At 43.4% G+C, this 12,777-nt stretch overlaps 1 protein-coding gene across 8 annotated transcripts in view; it reads left to right on the top strand.

The window, feature by feature from the left end:
- LOC137425265 (splicing regulator ARVCF) overlaps nt 1–12,777 on the top strand; it is a 193,337-nt gene that overhangs the window by 140,863 nt on the left and 39,697 nt on the right. For all 8 annotated transcript variants that reach the window (XM_068113516.2, XM_068113515.2, XM_068113513.2 and 5 more), the window contains 8 exons: nt 518–589; nt 723–850; nt 1,609–1,759; nt 4,153–4,363; nt 4,727–4,847; nt 7,401–7,506; nt 8,710–8,754; nt 8,969–9,039. In XM_068113516.2, coding sequence (XP_067969617.1) covers nt 518–589; nt 723–850; nt 1,609–1,759; nt 4,153–4,363; nt 4,727–4,847; nt 7,401–7,506; nt 8,710–8,754; nt 8,969–9,039 — 905 coding nt within the window. The remainder of the gene's footprint in view (nt 1–517; nt 590–722; nt 851–1,608; nt 1,760–4,152; nt 4,364–4,726; nt 4,848–7,400; nt 7,507–8,709; nt 8,755–8,968; nt 9,040–12,777) is intronic.

Below are 12,777 nucleotides of genomic sequence, written 5' to 3'. Positions count from 1 at the left end.
AAATTGCAGATGATCAAGCAAGATGGTGGTTGTCTCCTCTGTTGCGCCACATGGGATCATCTGTTTCTCCCTATGGAATTGCATTCTCCCATGTGAAATGAGTCTGTATACTGTGTGTCCTGAAAATATGGTTTCTTCCCAAAAAGAATGATACCCATCACTGAATGGTTCTCAGATGGGTGCAAGTGTTCAGAGTTATTACAAAAACTGGCTTGGTGGGTTTGGTGTGCAATGCCGTTCTTTGCTGAACCCATGAGTTGCCACGTCCTTTATTTTCTGGTAAATTCCTGAAACAAATCAAATTGTGTGAGAAATTTATTTATTACCAGAATTATCTGTAAATAATGACTCTTTAAAACAAATTTGCAATCATTAAGTTATAGGCTGAGTTGACAGCCCTTTTAAGGTGATTTTGTATGTTTTCTGTTTGGACTTTTGGAGAGGAAAAAAATATATCTGCATAACTGATGAATGTGTGGGTGAATGATTTATCATGAAGTTATGTTTCTTTCACCAGCTCAAAATGACGAGGAACCAGAATTAAGCATGGATACCATTGCCATTCCAAAACGTTCGGAACCAGCAAGAGGTATGGGATTTGGAGATGCGTTTTTATCTGTCCGTGATATAAGAAATTCATTGTTTGTCCCATTGCAAAGGCCTTAATTCACTTAGCCAGCTTTGTTAATAAAGACTAAATCCTTGTCGTCCTTGACTTGCAGGCCTGGAGAAGTTGTACCAGCCTGAGGTTGTGCGGCCTTACCTCTCTCTCCTGTCCGAGTCATCTAGTGCAGGCATTTTGGAAGCATCCGCTGGTGCTTTACAGAACCTTGCTGCTGGGGATTGGACGGTAAGACCCATCATTTTAACAGCTTGACCCATACAACCCACCGTCATTACTGTCACAGTGTGCGTTGCCTAGCTGGACTTTAAAATGGTAAGGTGTTGATGCTTTGCGCTCGTTCATCTGTGTATAAAAGACTGTTTTATTTTATGTTTAACTTTCCTCCTCTATTTACCAGCATCTCGTGATGCCTTTTTGTGATATCCGTTTTTCTCTTGCCTTGGCATTGCTTTTAATTGCTGTTTGTTTGCTGAGTTGACTGTATGCTTTGTTTAACCTTCTATATTTTGTGTTCGCTCTGTCATTGCCTTATTTGGGTGGAAATGCAAGTTATTTAGAAAACTAGGTGAGAGTACAATGAGTGATTTGTGAATGAGTTATTTGTCAATGGGTGATGCAATAACCATGGAGTAATAGGTGCAGACATCTCTGAAGAATGCGTTTTGGTGCCATTTGTTCAAATCCGAGCGATTGTAATGGAACGTTGCTTGTATGTTTCGATATTTTTATGGTACTTTCTTTAAGAGTTATTATTGTGTATGTGAGAGTTCTTTATACAATTACTTATTTTGTTCTACACAATTGCATTGGTGTGGTTTTACCATGGTTTATTAGAACACTCAAAATAACAAATCTTTCTGCCGTGTTCCCGCTCCAGACTCTGAGGTGACCGGGGTTTGGGGAGGTAATATGTAACACTATATTGTGACCTGAGACAGCCTTTGTGTTTATTCAAGTTGTGCTGTTGTGTTCACACGATATAGTGGTCGGAGTACATCCGAGCTACGGTGCGAGGGGAGAAGGGCCTCCCCATCCTTGTTGATCTGCTGCGATATGATGACAACGCTGTAATTGCATCAGTTGCCACTGCACTTCGCAACCTCGCTCTTGACCCACGAAACAAGTCTCTGATCGGTACAGTGTATGAGCGTGCGTGCATGTGTGTGCTCGAGTTTTGAAAATCCGTTTATGAGGTTTTGCTGGCAAATTAAAGGGATATGAGCAAAGCACTATAAGATTCATACAAGTTATGTAAAACACTCAACTGTGGAAATAATTTGCTGCAATTTTATTATATTTATTGATAATATACAAGAAACATAAGCAGATTTGATTGCTTTCACAATGTACCTTACACCCCATTTACAGTGGAAAGCACGGCCCACCCAATATAAATAATCTGATATGTGAACCATGTTTGACCCGCTTTCACGTCAGCACATCACAGCCATAAACTCATATCCTTTTGCCTTTTTTGTTGTATTTCTGTCTACGCTGGTCTAAGGTTCGAGGAGCTTGTACATTTAGCATACCTGCCCAATACATTGAGAGACAACAGTGTGGTTTTATATGAATTGCAAGAATATTGGTGAGCAATGGATAAATCAACGCACTATATGGGATTTGAATCTGGGATCCCAATCTGGGATTGAATCTGGGCCAAGTGCTCAGATGGGAATGTCAAACTTGCCAACCAATGAACAAATATCTGCATCTGCACGGTGTCATTAGTCATGGCACAACCGAAGGCTGGGCATGTGTATTGCTATCGTCTCTTCTGTGTTTGTTTTTTTGTTTGTTTGTGGGCAGAGTAACTGGATAGTAAGGGTCGCTAGAATCGCCAAATATGGCACAGAGCTTCATATTGTGACAGTGTCGGACGAGTTCAACTTTAAGCTCACAAGGAAAACTAGAAACTATCTCAAAATGCAAAGCCTGGCCATGTCAGCTTTGTACTCGAACCAAACTTGACGAAATTGAGCTAAATAATTATACCTTTTATTAATTTGTGTTCTCCATATTCTCATAATAAAGGTTTGTTGAAGATTTGATGTCAAAAGCTCAATTGATAAAAATGGTATGACCTGGACAGATACACTGAAGCTCAATGGTTAAACCAATAAAGAAGCATGGAAGCAATTGGAAAAAAAAAAAAAAAAACAGGCCATCTTGTGCTTGACACTCTGTGGAGTGGCTAATAAGGGATATCTGCAGTCACTGTGGCTTTGCCCTCTTACATTTTGACCCAATTTTAAACTATTTTTTTCATATTCTCATAGTAAAGGCCACGGGAGTGGAGGGGAGGGGAGGGGGTGTATGGGGACGGGCTAAATATAAACAAGTTTAGTGCAGGACTATAGTTATGTAGTACGGCCATATCGCGTCTGTGTGCACAATATGAAGCTCTATGCCAAACATGGTGATTCTAGCTTCCCATATTGTTGTTATTCTGCAGACAAACAGACTTGTTGATCACAATACTTGTATGCCAAACAAAAATGGGAAGCGCCACAAAAGAGTAAGCAGGCACAAAGAGCTCAAGATATTCCAGTTGAGAAGGAGAGGTGATTTTCATAGGTCAGGAAATCTTTATTCAGATCAACAGAAGCCATGACCAAGGAGCAGAAACAGCTGATACTAACCATGGATATAAAATTCAGTCAAAAGTAAAAGTGAGACTACTGTAGACTGGAAAACTGGCCTCGCCAGGGTCAGAATTGCAGCTTCACCAGCCAGAGCAAATGACATGTCTTCTCTCTTTTTTTTTCTGGGATTTTATTTGATCGCAACTACTTATTCCCTCAGGGATCGAAATATAGTCACCGTGTCACATGGTAACAGGCGAGCCTTAATAACATTTGGGAGGAGGGAGCTGATCATGGGGGGATCAGGGGAGCCTTAACGCTCTTAATCGTAAAACGGCAACGCTTCATGCTCATGTCCATTGACATTATGTGATCCTTATTTTGACATTCCTCTCCCACAGTTCTTAAGTCTGGTGTTGGCTTAGCGGTTAGGGTGCCGACTTGGGATCGTAGGATCCTGGGTTCGAATCCTGGTCGATCGCTGAATTAACACCAGGGGGGTTGACTCAGCCTGTCAACCTTCTGAGGTCGGCAAATTGGTTGTCAGTTTCACTGGTAATTCTCTGTGTGTCGCAAAAGGCGACTAACAGGGTTGGCGGCAGGAAGGGCATCCGGCCATAAAACATTGCTTCAAAAAGGGTGCCCGAAAAAGGCCAACCTCTGCTCTCTGGGGAAAAATGGCCTCTAAAGGTGGTTCTTCTTTCTTTCTTTTCTCCCACAGGGAAGCACTCACCTAAAATAAAACGATGGTTTCCTCGGTAACCATCTGTACAGAACAGTTTGAGTTGCATTTGTTTATTCCAACCTGGTGCCTTCCCTTTATTTTTTGCTTTCTTGTTCATTTGAATCATAGTTTTTATTGAACTTCATGTTAATTTTTACATTGACTTCAATATATTATTAAGTACAGCCTCATTTCTTATTCCCATTGTTTCTGTCTAGGTAAATACGCCATTAACGAACTGTTGCAAAAGCTTCCAGGTGGGCCGCAATCTAAGGCCGGAGAGGCTCCGCCGCAGGCAGCCAGCTCTCCCGGTGCCGTACTGGCCCTTTTGTGTGCTGTGCAAGAATTGGTCACTAACAGCGCAGAGAATGCCACAAGCTTGAAGGATGCAGGCGGTTTGCCTGTTCTCACAAACATTGCACGCAGCAGGTGCGCCATTAACGTTATTATTGGGGGAAAAGGAAATATCTGCCTTTGACCTGAGCTTATCCTTTAGGTTGGAAACACAACTTGAGATTTTGTATGGTATATTAAGATTGACTGTTCTATATCGATATATGTTAAATCGACTGTTCTGTTTCCATCATCGGGGTTCGGGTTTTAATTGGCATGGCATTTGTGTCGTGGCTACAAATGCTTTGTGCATTATCTTTAAAAAAGTATTATGTTTGTGCATTATGTTTATTCTCGTGCTAATAATTCTGGGCACTTAGATGATGACAGACAGATGGAATGTTCATCACTTTTCCACACAAGTAAAGTGAGTCAGTTCATTAAAGGTGTTTGGTTCAGGTCTGAAGAGCGGATGGATCGGGAGAGTCGTTTGGCACGCACTGTGCTGCTCCAGATGTGGAAATACAGTGACATCCGCAAAGTGCTGAAGAAAGATGGCTGGAGCAAGAGCATGCTGCAGGTGCCTGTCTCTGTCTCACAGTAACTATGTCCTTGTTTTTCCTCTTATCTTTTTTTAAAACACTTTGTAGCTTTTCCTTTTACTCGGGTTTTATTTTAATAATCATTCAGCTTTCTCCCTTTTTTACTTTTGTCATTAACTTACCTTCCATCCAACCTCTTCCCTCCAACGGCTATGCTCCACTTTGGTTCCTGACCATGTGCTTGTCAAAGATGATATCTCTCTTGTGAGGGAGCAACCTCGGTGCTGGAGAAAATATAGCTGTTCACACAGGCCAACTGGCAGGGACTGATATCATTTTGCACATCTCAAGGCTGAACTCTACAACCAAACTCCTTCCTAAATAGTCATAGTGGTTCTTTGTGAGATTTGTCCCTCATGTATGTTCTCCCTGCAACCTCCCCCTCCCTCTCCTTCACCTTGAAGAGCATGACTGTAGACTCTGCTCGAGATAAGCCAGAATGTTTCAACTCGGTGTTTGCCCCCCAAATCTTGGGGACCCAACCCATCCTGCTCTATCTCCATTCTATTATACCGATTGTCTACTGGTCATTGTGCTTTTCTCACCTGAGCAGGCAGGAAATGCTCAGTCAAGCCTTGACACCCTACATTGGTGACAGGCCTAGATGGAATGTGTTCCCATGTTCTCAAATCCTAGTCTGTTGCTCTTGCTCCCTCTGTCTACACTCTTCAGCTTGCCCTCTTCTTTCTCCTCTTTTCTTGTTCAATCATACCCTTGCTTATTGCCCCACTGTTGTCATAACCTCCATCAATTTGCTTTTTCATGAGCCTCAATCTTGTAACAAAATGAACCCACTTAGATGATGACTTTTACAGATGGAATGTTCATCACTTTTCCACACAAGTAAAGTAAGTCGGTTCATCAAAGGCGTTTGGTTCAGGTCTGAAGAGTGGGTGGATCGGGAAAGTCGTTTGACATGCACTGTGCTGCTCCCAATGTTCCATCATAAGTTCCATCATTCCATGCACTTATTTCCATCATAAGCCACTGGTCGAGGTTCATTCTCTTGAACTTCTAGGTCTCACCATCAGCCATGACCCCTCTTGGGCTGACAATCTATCTATAATGCCAGTAATCTCTGTGTGTCTGTCTGTGTGTCTGTGTGTTTGTCTGTGACCGCTGTTTCTCGACAACCACGGGTCCGATATACTTGAAACTTGCCAGGTATATTGCTGGGGACCCGAGGATGTGCCTTTTCAAGGTTTGTAATTAATCGGACAAGTACCTACCGAGCTATGTCCAAAAAACGCTTCAACCAATCAGAGAGCAGCGAGCTATCACGTGTGCCGAACCGTTAATGCAATGCAAGCGTTAATGCGTTAATGCAAGGCTTTTCTTTTTTTCCCTCTTCTCTTTCTACTTTTCCTTGCGATTAAATTGCAAACAGCCAAAATACGTTGGCGCTAATTGAATAATTGGCCATTAACACTAAAATAATCGTAACTGCGATATGCCAACTTCCGGACAGTGCAGCCTTCCATGTTGTTGTTGTTTGCAGCAGCTGTTTGCAGCAAGGCAAGGCTTTTCTTTTTTTCCCTCTTCTCTTTCTACTTTTCCTTGCGATTAAATTGCAAAAAGCCAAAATACGTTGGCGATAATTGAATAAATGGGCATTAATAGATAGATAGATAGATATGCGATATGCGAACTTCCGGACAGTGTGCGCGTTACGAGCTGACCGCCATTACGGTACGTAATTCGATTTCTTATGCGCATTATTTCTCCCAATTCAGTCAGAGCGAAGGGCGGAAGCGAAGAGCGTTGTTATTTTTTGTTTACGGGCGTACGGGCGGGGTAGAGCGTACGGGTAGCGTTTTTTTTTTTTTTTGGCAAGGAACGGGCACCCACGTACGGGCAATGCCCTAGTAATAGCAAAGCTGGCCTCAAAAGCCAAGACTGGGCATCCTCCATCCTCCCAAGTCTTTCCTTAAAATTTGAACTAATCACAGTTGTGAGGCCTTTGTCCATAGCTTAATGGAATACTGTTCTCTGCTATGGACTGTGGCCCCAGCATCACTTGTATTTCTCCTGGATTATGTGCAATATAAAGCTCACAACATCATTGGTGTCTTCCACAATGAGGCCGAATGATGCAAGACGCATTCTTCTCGCATTGCAGACTGGTCGGTGTCCTCTGTTCTTTATTGCCTCTTCTCCGATCTAGCTCCCCCTGCTCTGTCCTCCAACTTTTCCCAGCTCCTGTTGGAGGCACACATTCTTCCACTAACCCCCTCCTGCTTAAACTTTCAAAATCCTGACTTACCACACACCTCCACTTTTTTGTTCCTCTTTTCTCCCTCTATCACCTTGCTCTTCCATGAGCCTATACTTTATAAACCAAGAGGGGAAATTACCCCTATTATTTTACATTTTACCTCCCAACACCTGCAGTTTCACTTTACATCAGCACTCTATCCTCTCCAGTTTTTATTTTTTGAATCCGTTTTGTTTTAATGCTTTACACTTAAGTTGAATCATTCCCTATTTCCGTTCTGTTCCTCTAATATCTGTCTCTCTTGTTTCTGTGCTAGGCAACACAGAGCAAGCAGCCAGCAGCTGGAGGAAAAGGTGATGATCAAGAGTATAGGAAGCAGGGGTCTTGGCCAGAGGAGTCTCGTACTCTTCTTGTTGGGAGGGGTGAGTTGAGGTGGAAGGTTTCTCACAGGATTTGGATGCGATATGACTGAAGCCATGTAATTGTAATTATTACCTCCTCCACCAAAGGTGGATGGAGGTTGTGTTTTCACCCCTGTCTGTCTGTCCGTTTGTGAACAAAATATTTCAAAACGTTTTGGACGGATTCGGACGAAATTTGGCAGAGATGTAACGTATGTGACAAGGACGAAATGATTAGATTTTGGTGAAGATCTGGATTCGGATCCGGCTACTAGAATTTTAAAAGTGATTCTTTACCATCGGGAGATAGGGCCAAAAACGACACATCGTAGGATATCTCAAAAAGTTCTGGATGGAATTGGACGAAACTTGTTGGACAAGTTGTGTGTCTGACAAGGAAGAATCGATTCAATTTTGGTGAAGATCCGGATCCGGATCCGGATCCAGCTAGTAGAATTTTTAAAAGTGATTCTTCACCATTGAGTGATATGGCCAACCAGGCGGAGGCATGCTCTCTACTGAGTGCCATTCTAGTAATGTAATGTAATTATTCATGTTAAAACCATTATTTTATTAAAATTGTAGTACCCTCGGACCCCTCTGTTCACAGGGGGATACATTCCTGGAAAATCCGCGAATAGCAAAACCATGAATAGCAGGGCATTGTTTCAATGGAAAAAGGGGGGATAGGTTCCCGAGTCACGAAAATCCGCGAATAGATAGGACCAAACCGCGAATGGCGAGGCAAAATCGATTAATGGCGAGGCAAAATCAGCGAAGGTCGACGATAATCCGCGAAGGTTGATGAAAATCCCACGAATGTATGCCACGGCTTTGTTTCAATGCCCCTGAAAAAATGCGAATTCGCGGAACACGGCCGCGAATAAGAAAAAAACCCCCGCAATTTTGCAGATCCCGGCCGCGAATAGAAAAAACCCGCGAATTTGGGGGGTACTTTTCCGCGAATAGAGAGACGTGTCGCATTTTATCACCCGTGAATACGCGGAACTCGCGAATAGCGGAACCGTGAATAGCGGGGTCCGACAGTATATACTTGAACACTGTGTGGGGTATCGTGTTCTGTGAAATCTCTGGTCTTTGAAATGTCATTGTGGATGAATTGTCTGTTTCTGAGAATAAATGACTTGTGATATGACTTTGTTTGCTTGCCTTTTTGATGGAGTCAGACTGTTACTAACGAGTTACTCTAATGATTACTTACAGATAAACAAAGGGGTGAAATGATTCCAATGGATGAAATGGGACCAGGTGTGACGATTAATAATGTCTTGCTCAGATTTCTGCTCATTCATCATTTATTCAATCATCTTATTCCTTTACATCATCAATCTGTCTTCTGACTATAAAATCGACATCACTTTTGATTACAAAATGAAGTATTCTTTTTATATTTTTCAACATTCTACCAAATACTCAACAACACCCTTGGGTATTGTCACTGCAATCTCTTTTGTTGTTTCAGATGGTTATTCTACACTGGATTACAATGACAAGCAGACACAAAGGGGCACTGCTGCTTCCAAGGATTTCATTGTGAGTTTTTGAAACCGGTGTTGTTTTTCTCCTTGTCCTTTTTGTTATATTTTTTGTTGTTTTGTACAAAATGTCAAGGTGCCATGCATCTGTGGCCTTGGCTCAGATCGTGCCTTTGTCAGACTCGCGTCTGAGCCAACATTGTGCTAATCTGCTCGTCGGGTGTGGAACGTTAACCAACTGCTGCTGCGAGGGAAATCTGCTCTGAAGTGCCTTGCAATAGGAAATTTGTTTTCAACCCGTATGGTATTGATTGGATACGGACGGCACCCTGTGTGCGCCAAACCACCTCCACACCACATTTCCATGACAATATTAATGGGACTGCTTATTCATTTAATATGAATCATAAATTTTAAGTCTTTTGAATTTAAAAAAACTTTCAGGCTTTCTAATATTTTCTCCTTTAAAGAAAAAAAAAATTGTTTCTCTTTTGTGCACTTGTGAAATTATTTTCCACTTTTAGATTTGGTCATGTGCTGTCCTCCCTATGCGTAACTACATAATTTGACAGCCAGCCAAACTCCATTCATGAACGACATGGGAGTCGGGGAATAGCCTCCAAGGTCCAAGTTTTTTAAAATGAGGCAACACAAGCATGGTTGTTGTTCGTATGCAGCCTGTGGCTGCTGGTTGCATCATTTTTCTGGAAGCGCATTTGTGCCGCTGATGCAGTGCCCCAATTACCAGTGAGCTGGTACTCAATTTGCTGACTTTGGAAGGATGACACGCTGAGTCAACCCCCCGGCGTTAATTCAATGATCGATTGGGATTCAAACTCAGGATCCGAGGATTCCAAGCCAGCACCCTAACCGTTAAGCCAACACCAGGCCTATACACCAGCATGTAGTCGATTAACAAGTCGTAAAACTGAAAAGGATATGAAATACAGGACAATTACTAGCATGGCTCCAAGCAATGCAATTACAACAATTACAATTATAGCAATTACAACAAAATGCCAATTCAGCACTCTGCCGATGTGAAAGAAAAAGCCACTTAACCTTATAATCGTGTCAACTAGTGCTTGATGAAACTGGGTACCTGGTCAGGCCAAACGAGCCATCAAATGCAAACTGAGCACACAATAACAATGTTTCAATTGCTATATATGCAAAATTCTTACGAACATAAGATTAACTACGAAATGACCGCCTTGTGCTGCAGTCAATGTATTTGAAGGCGTAACGATGAGGATTGTGAGATTAACTCAGATACAAGTTATGAAGGGCGCAGAGACATCGCTTAGTCTTAGGTCACATCCTGTTACAGCACTTCATGTTACATTAACACAAATGGCCAGCTGAGGACGCCAACACACAAAGGTGCACAAAATATGTGTACAAGGGGCAGAATATTCCAGCAGAGGGCTCCACTCAAAAATGTACAAAACACATGCATAAAGGGTGGAACACTGGAACAGTCACCATTGGCACATCTCTATCTGCTCAATGCAACATTGTGTCTGGCCACTATTCTTCTCTGAAACTATGTTTATATGAGTAGGATCGAAAGACGTAATACTATTATACAGTAATTATGTGATAAAGCGAGGAATCGTACTTTCGAGCTCTCCACGGCATCAAAGTTTAGAGATCGTCATTCGTGCTGACTTCGAAGCGGCGGTTTGTCCTGCGGACCTTCTTTAAGCTGTGCGTCCTGGTTCGTGCTGACTTCGAAGCGGCGGTTCGTCCTGCGGACCTTCTTTAAGCTGTGCGTGGAGCAGACGCGCAGCGAGGCCTAGTTCGCGCCAACGAACACATTTTCTCGCCAAGGCCTCAGACGATCTTTGACGATTCCTGACGAGATACACCAGCCAATTTGAAGGTACATTGATCAGGCAAGACATTCTCACGTCGTGCGAGTTCGAGAGATTAAAATCCTGGCTTGGAAGCTCAGAGGCGAATGTGCATACCTGTAGTCTACACTATCCTGCCAGTCTAAGCAATCAAGTTGAAGACAAATATAAGTTGCACACCCCCTTTATGAAATACCTTACTCCTTTTGGAGAGGTCATCTGGCTTCCGGTCCTTCGAGCGAGGAATCGTACTTTCGAGCTCTCCACGGCATCAAAGTTTAGAGATCGTCGTTCGTGCTGACTTTGAAGCGGCGGTTCGTCCTGCGGACCTTCTTTAAGCTGTGCGTCCTGGTTCGTGCTGACTTCGAAGCGGTGGTTCGTCCTGCGGACCTTCTTTAAGCTGTGCGTGGAGCGGACTCGCAGCGAGGCCGAGTTCGCGCCAACGAACACATTTTCCCGCCAAGGCCTCAGACGATCTCTGACGAGATACACCAGCCAATTTGGAGGTACATCGATCAGGCAAGACATTCTCACATCGTGCGAGTTCGAGTCCCGGCTTCATCAGGAGCGGTCGTCTTCTGACATCTTGCTGGGGTCGGTCGTGAGGAGGGGAACTGTGGACGGAGAGCTGTGGTTTCCGTGCAGACATCGTGAGGACAAGCACGGCTGGGAAGAGCGAGCTGCACGCCAAGGCCGTTCACTTCACGCGGAAGGCCTACTTCACGCCAAGGAGTGTGTTTCATGCGCAAAGACGCCAGGGCCTCGGACGATCTTTGACGATTCCTGACGAGATACACCAGCCGATTTAAGACTAAGTGCCCACTAAATCACACCTCTTTGTTTTTCATTTGGATTTCCCTTTGTCTGTATTTGGGTATGTTTGGGAGTGCTCCATTTGGGAATATAGTTTATTGATCGTTTTTTTTCGTGCACCAAGCATTTTCATCAAGCATTTTCATTTTCATTTCATCAAGCATTTTCTTTCGTGCATCATCACCTTCAAAAGTGTTGCGTTTACATTCTGTACGCCTGGCCATCTTAACTACTTTACGTGCAGTGTAAACGAACCTTTTCTTTGTTGTCCCCCGTCGCTCAGCGGAGCGAAAGGGGGACTATGGCTTTCCCCTCCGTCCGTGTGCCCGTCCGTCCATCCGTCCGTGCGTGTGGGCGTGCGTGCGTGCGTAAGCGAAGGACCGCATTCGAATTTGGTGTGTGGGTGCAACCCACGTCAACATCCAAGATGGCCGCCACCATGTATGTCTGAACATTGTAACCTGCATATCTTGAAAAATAAGCGAAGTACCAACTTCTAATCTGGTGTGTGGGTGTATCTAGGCATAAGGAAGAACGCTATTGAAAATTGGGTCGCCACGTCAAAATCCAAGATGGCCGCCACCATATATATGTCTGAAACTTGAGCGAAATATCTCGAAAAATAAGCGAAGTACCAACGTGTAATCTGGTGTGTGGGTGTATCTAGGCACAAGGAAGAACGCTGTTTAAAATCGGGTCGCCACGTCAAAAGCCAAGATGGCCGCCGCCATGTATGTCTGAAACTTGAGATGAATATCTTGAAAAATAAGCAAAGTACCAACTTCTAATTTGGTGTGTGGGTGTATCTCAGCATAAGGAAGAACGCTATTGAAACTTGGGTCGCCACGTCAAAATCCAAGATGGCCGCCACCATATATATGTCTGAACCTTGTGAGCGAAATATCTTGAAAAATAAGCGAAGTACCAACTTCTAATCTGGTGTGTGGGTGTATCTAGGCACAAGCAAGAACGCTGTTTAAAATTGGGTCGCCACGTCAAAATCCAAGATGGCCGCCGCCATGTATGTCTGATGCCATGTATGTCTGAACCTTGTAACCTGCATATCTTGAAAAATTAGCGAAATACCAACTTCTAATCTGGTGTGTGGGTGTATCTCGGCCTAAGGA

Source organism: Myxine glutinosa, chromosome 4 (genome assembly GCF_964187855.1).
Source record: "Myxine glutinosa chromosome 4, kmMyxGlut1.1, whole genome shotgun sequence".
Classification (NCBI taxonomy): Eukaryota; Metazoa; Chordata; class Myxini; order Myxiniformes; family Myxinidae; genus Myxine; species Myxine glutinosa.
The sequence above is the reverse complement of the archived record's forward strand: the minus strand, read 5'-3'. Positions and strand labels throughout refer to the sequence as shown.